The 5,454-nt window shown below is 40.7% G+C and overlaps 2 protein-coding genes across 2 annotated transcripts; one reads left to right on the top strand and one right to left on the bottom strand.

Moving 5' to 3' along the window:
* Positions 1 to 222: 222 nt before the first annotated feature.
* On the top strand, positions 223 to 2,029 carry LOC129765841 (jerky protein homolog-like). Its single transcript, XM_055766276.1, has 4 exons — positions 223 to 412; positions 472 to 686; positions 741 to 1,324; positions 1,474 to 2,029. The coding sequence occupies exons 1-4, from the start codon at positions 223 to 225 to the stop codon at positions 2,027 to 2,029; spliced, it is 1,545 nt and encodes a 514-aa protein (XP_055622251.1).
* A 1,582-nt stretch (positions 2,030 to 3,611) lies between these two features.
* On the bottom strand, positions 3,612 to 5,095 carry LOC129768404 (uncharacterized). The gene is made up of 2 exons (XM_055770042.1): positions 4,871 to 5,095; positions 3,612 to 4,815 (listed from the first exon to the last, which is right to left on the bottom strand). Exons 1-2 carry the CDS (start codon positions 4,961 to 4,963, stop codon positions 3,808 to 3,810), a joined length of 1,101 nt encoding a protein of 366 aa, XP_055626017.1. The 5' UTR covers positions 4,964 to 5,095; the 3' UTR covers positions 3,612 to 3,807.
* Positions 5,096 to 5,454: the final 359 nt, after the last annotated feature.

Below are 5,454 nucleotides of genomic sequence, written 5' to 3'. Positions count from 1 at the left end.
TTTCACTCGTTGGGCTGAACTGTCAAAGTCGAAAATCGATCGAGGGTCACACCGATTGTTTGTTGTTATGGGAAACGCAGAAAAGTTTTCACACCACTGACGTTTATTTCATTCGTGGTTGAGTTTCGTTCTAGGTTGGATTAATTGGTAAGTTCTTAATGAAGTTTGATATTAAAATTAGCGTAGATTTAATATACGTTCATTTCGATCGCCAGGCTCAAAATGGATGGTTTGCAAGGATCCAGTACGAACGTTAACTGGAAACGGAGGAGCAATTTCCTGACGCTGGTGGAGAAGGTTCGCATAATTGAAGATTTTGAAGCAGGAGGTGGTACGCATGACTTTCTTGGGAAGAAGTACGGCGTAGGATCTTCTACGGTCACGAGAATAATCCAAAAGAAAAAAGCAATTCGTGAGGCGGTGGTCAAGTTCAAGGAATATGGAAAAGAAATAATCGAAAAACATTGAAAGAGCAGACGTTACCTTTGCTGGAAGAAGCTCTTTACATCTGGATTTTACAGCAGCGGCAGTCCAACATTTTGTTGACAGTGGATATTCTTAAAGCAAAGGCGGAGCTGCTGTTTAAGATGTTCCAGGACCGGGGGCTCTATGCGGTGCACGGTTTTTCTGCTTCGGATGGCTGGATGCATCGTTTTAAGCAGCGGTTTGGATTGCGCGTGAAAGCCGTAACAGGAGAAAAGGCATAGGTAAACGTTGAAGCATACCTAAATTTCAAGAAGGTTCTACAGAAGAAGATTCAGGAAATACAGCTATCACTATCCCAAGTCTTTAATGCAGATGAATCTGCCTTGTTCATCAAGCTCCTAGCCACACGCTCTGTCGTTACCTGTGATGAGACCGTGGCAAGCGGACGGAAGCAAAACAAGACAAGGTATACGTTTATGCCTTGCTCCAACATAGATGGTTCCCTAAAGCTTCCGTTGTATTTCATTTGCACTGCTGCAAAACCACGAGGAATCAACATCGAAGAACTTCCCGTTTCATATAATCATTCCAAAAAGGCTTGGATGACCAGACTGTTGTTCCGTCAATGGTTCCACGAAGAGTTTGTCCCCGCTGTTCGAAAATTTTCGACCGAGAGAGGATTGGAGCCAAAGGCATTGCTGGTTCTTGATAATTGCACCAGTTATTATGACGTTGACGAATCTCTACAGAGTGACGATGGACTGATTCAAGTGATCTACCTCCCACCAAATGTAACTGCTGAATGCCAGCCGATGGACCAAGCGGTCATCAATGCAATCAAGCGAAAGTATAAAAGAAAACTGATGCTCGCATTAATTCTGGAAAACAAACACTTAAGGTAAATTTCCAAATATTAAACATTAAATTTTTGTAATTAATTCCAAATATAAACACAAAACTATGCGCACGATAGTTTTTCGTCTGTGCTTTTTCAAAATTTAAATTCAAATTCTAATTGAGGTTTTATTTATGTACTTTCCTCTTTAGTTTCGAAGAACGATTAAAGAAGATTAATCTTCAACAGTGTATTTCGTGGTTGGCAACCTCTTGGGAGGAGATATCTGACAAAACTATACGTAATTCGTGGAAGAAATTGATCGATGGTTTGCCGGAGGATGCTGTTAATGTAGACTCGAAAGCGGCCGATGATGACTTCAAAGCGCTTGTGTCCAGGATTGACAGTTTGGCAGAAACAAAAACATCTGAGCAAGATATTGATCTGTGGATCAAAGATAAGGTGTATGATGCTGATCATAATCCACATTGGGTAACCAGTGAAGTGTTCTCTGATGACGAGATTTTGTCATCAGTTCTCAAGAAAGATCAACCTGAAATGCAAGAAGAATGGTTGGTAGACACAGAAGATGGAAGTAATTCGTTTGATACTTCCATTACTAGTACCGGAGATCCTGATTTTGGCGATGCAATCAAGTCAATTGATTGCCTAGTTCGCTATATGAAGCATGATGTTGCAGAAGTATGCCGTTTGAACGCGCTACGTTCGAAAATCACTGAAGTTGAATGGCTAGAACGAGCATGTTGAAGAACTCTACCATTTTGTTGAAAATGAATTTATATGGTTTGTTTAATTTTGTTTGAAACGTTTAAAATAAATATTGTTTTTGTTGAATAATATTCGATTTTATTTATTTTTTATATTTTTTATTTATTCAATGATTCATTTAAAATTTATTTTAAACCTAAAAACACCATCCACGAGCCCCACGAAAAAAATTTTACGTTGTCAGAATTGACGTTTGTCTTCGATTTAGTTGGGCTATAGCCCAACGAACGGGAGCCCAACTAAATCGAAGCCCAACTAAAGATAGCCCAACGAGTGAAATTCAACTGTAGTTGCATTATGAAAATGGACAGTCACATCCATGATCACATCCAATGTATGATGGAAAGTGAAGGGAAGAATATTGAACTCTTTTTTACATTGCTTTCTCTTTTTGTTCTATTTCAGTTACTGGGCACCCCTGAGAGAGAGTGAAATTATTCCTCTCGCGAGCGATAAACCTCTACTATTCGTATATTATGAACGAACGAACGTGCGCATTATGGTCTGGTGGAGTCATCGGGCCGTATTTCTTTGAAAATGAGGACGGCGAGACGGTAACTGTGAATGGTGAGAGCTATGGCCGCATGTTAACCGATTTTTTTTTGCCACAAATTGAAGATATGGATACGGTTGACATGTGGTTTCAGCAGGACGGCGCCACGTGCCACACAACACGACCGAACATGGCCATATTGCGAATGAAATTAGAGGGACGCATAATGGTGATGCCAATTGGCCGTCCAGATCATGCGATTTGAACCCGCTAGACTTTTTTTTGTATTCTATGCCAACTCTCCGCAAACTCTTGAACATTTGAAAGACAACATTCGTGAAGTTATGACCGAGATACCGCCCCATATGTGCCGAAAAGTCATCGAAAATTATCTGTTCCGGATCAAGGTGTGCGAGGAAGTCCTAGGTGGACATTTGAATGATGTTGTATTTCGCACATAATGGCATAAACCAAACTTTAATTTGAAATAAAAGTTTCATCAAAATTCGAATTCTAAGTGTGTTTGATTTCAATTTACTTTCGGAATTTAAAGTTGGAAAACCCTGTATTATGAACATGTCCATTATACCCGCACCGATAAAAATGTTGTACTTTTCGGCTTGTTTTAATTTCAGTAACAAACATGGAAAACCACATTTTTATAAAACATTTGGCCAGTTAATTCGAAAACCTGTATATTGAACTGTAAGAAACTGCTTTAAAATTTTTGAAAACATGAGTTTGAAGTTTTCCTTAACATGTCCGTCTAACCCCCATCTCCCCTACAGGATGCAAACAGCCGTTTCACGCTGCTTGTTGAATTAACCAAATCCTAAACAAATGGCTGCAAATTCTGCAGAATATCCAAATACGCAACGAAAATGTTCACGCTAACAGGCCAAGAAAACTCAGACCTAGAAAAATGGCACTTACTATAGCAAAGCAAATATCTAATTTAACCCTCCTGACTTTCACAGAATCTTTTAAACTCCAAGGGATGTTTTCATTAGTGGCAGTGGTATTTGGTCGGCCCAAGCATTCGAGATGATACTGTCAGCAAAAGAAAAGTTTGATTGAATAGAGTTGTGCGTATATTATAAATTAGATTAACAAACACTTCTCATAACATGCATACTTATATCATTAATAGGTTTTACCGAAAATCCGTAGTTCACTAGATCACAAGAGGCCAATTTTAATATTGACTTCGGTTGAGCTTAAAGCAAAGTTTATCATTCAGAGACTAATTCCTCCTATTCTGCAATCAGTCATTTGGTTGCTCCGCATCGGCTGGCTGCCCAGCATCAGCCATCTCTCCAGCATCGGCTAGCTCCTCTGCATCGGCTGATAGATCAGCTTCGGCGGTTGGCTGCTGGACTTCTGCTGGTTGTATATTGTTCGTTCCCCACGTATCATAGGATATTCGTTCCCTGCAAGGGTCGGATCTATTTTCAAACCGCCATTCGCCAATGTTATCCGAACGCGGATGTTTGCGTTCCGCCGGACAAAGCTTCCCATCCGGTGGAATCGGAGGCTCTTTCAGGAACCGTTTCAGACATCCGTTGTGATAGACGTGACCGCAAACCATGCGAATTACGAATCGATCGTCTTCATCCGATGTTGCCACTTCTTTGGGAGATTCAGGCAGTGAAAATTCATGGCAAATTGGGCACAGCTCTTCATCGAATCCATCCAGCGCTTCGATGATAAACTGCAAAGTTCGTTCCAAGCTCGGAATCGGTACGAAGGGTTGGCTGCTCTCAACTTCACTCGGAGGAGGTTCCACGCACTGGCGAGCGATCTCCCTTGCCTGACCATCAACGTACAGTTTTAGGGCTGCAGGAAGATTGCTGGTACAAGTGTCCCATTTAATCTGTTCCGCAGGGTATCCTTCCGGGACGAAAAACCTCGCGTTAAAATAGTAATAACCGCCTCGAGCACTGAGACATACCATTGATGTCGGATGGCGTAGCTTCATTGTTCCATTAGATCCTTCCAGATGCTTTCTAAGGTTGAATACTTCCCTGGTCACGATACAAAGTGGATTATTTCTAAGGAAGTGATCGATGAACAACAGTATGTTCATTGCTTGGGGCCGTCCCCTGAAATGCGCGCTTTCGTCATCGCAAATGTTGGCGAGTTGCTCCATAAATATTTCTGACAATGTTTGACTCCGAAATTCCAATTGCATTTTATTCTCGGGGTAATCTAATGGATAGCAGAGAAGCACCACCAAATGCCGGGATTGGGTTTGTCTTATATCAACCATTATCTACGATTGGACTTCAAATTATCATACAACCTTTATATTGAGAAATTATTCTTACCCGTATATTTGTGCATTCGAGTATCGTTGCGTCGGGCATTTCGACGCTACATCGACGAGTTACTTCCGCTAGCTCATCTTCAATTACACCCATTTTCGAACACGTGGATTTTGGAAGAATACATATGGACGGACTACACAATAGAACAAATATCACAACTAGAGAATGGACCCACGAACAAATAAGATTCGCGGATGAAACAATGTAACAAAAACAACAGACCGATAACCGACAATAAACTGATGACTTGAAACATTTCAAAGAAACACAGGGTGAATCGTCATATGTGTTCACTTGCATAATATACCTGCGATGAAAAGGGATAAAGGTGGCCGTACACTCTTTGTTCCGAGGTGAAATATTCGACGCATTCTGACAGATAAAGTTTGGTTTGAAATTTGCACAAACTCTATTTTGTTTGCCACTCTTCGATTACCAACGGTGGCAAACAATGTCAAACATCGAACATAGAAAAAATTGTACTGAAATATTTAGGGTAACCTACCCATGTACCGACAGGTTTGACGAACAGACCGAAAAAAATTTCAGGCATAATTGAATATTTGCTTGTCATTTTTTGTGTC

Source organism: Toxorhynchites rutilus, chromosome 2 (assembly GCF_029784135.1).
Source record: "Toxorhynchites rutilus septentrionalis strain SRP chromosome 2, ASM2978413v1, whole genome shotgun sequence".
Taxonomy (NCBI): domain Eukaryota; kingdom Metazoa; phylum Arthropoda; class Insecta; order Diptera; family Culicidae; genus Toxorhynchites; species Toxorhynchites rutilus.
The sequence above is the reverse complement of the archived record's forward strand: the minus strand, read 5'-3'. Positions and strand labels throughout refer to the sequence as shown.

Bases quoted from the DNA above. Each gene is read 5' to 3' on its own strand.
- LOC129765841 (XM_055766276.1), top strand. From the start codon at position 223: ATGGATGGTTTGCAAGGATCCAGTACGAACGTTAACTGGAAACGGAGG. The intron at 413-471 runs GTGAGGCGGTGG...AAACATTGAAAG, and splicing joins CCAAAAGAAAAAAGCAATTC to AGCAGACGTTACCTTTGCTG. The intron at 687-740 runs GTAACAGGAGAA...AATTTCAAGAAG, and splicing joins TTGGATTGCGCGTGAAAGCC to GTTCTACAGAAGAAGATTCA.
- LOC129768404 (XM_055770042.1), bottom strand. From the start codon at position 4,963: ATGGGTGTAATTGAAGATGAGCTAGCGGAAGTAACTCGTCGATGTAGC. The intron at 4,816-4,870 runs GTAAGAATAATT...GTCCAATCGTAG, and splicing joins TCGAATGCACAAATATACGG to ATAATGGTTGATATAAGACA.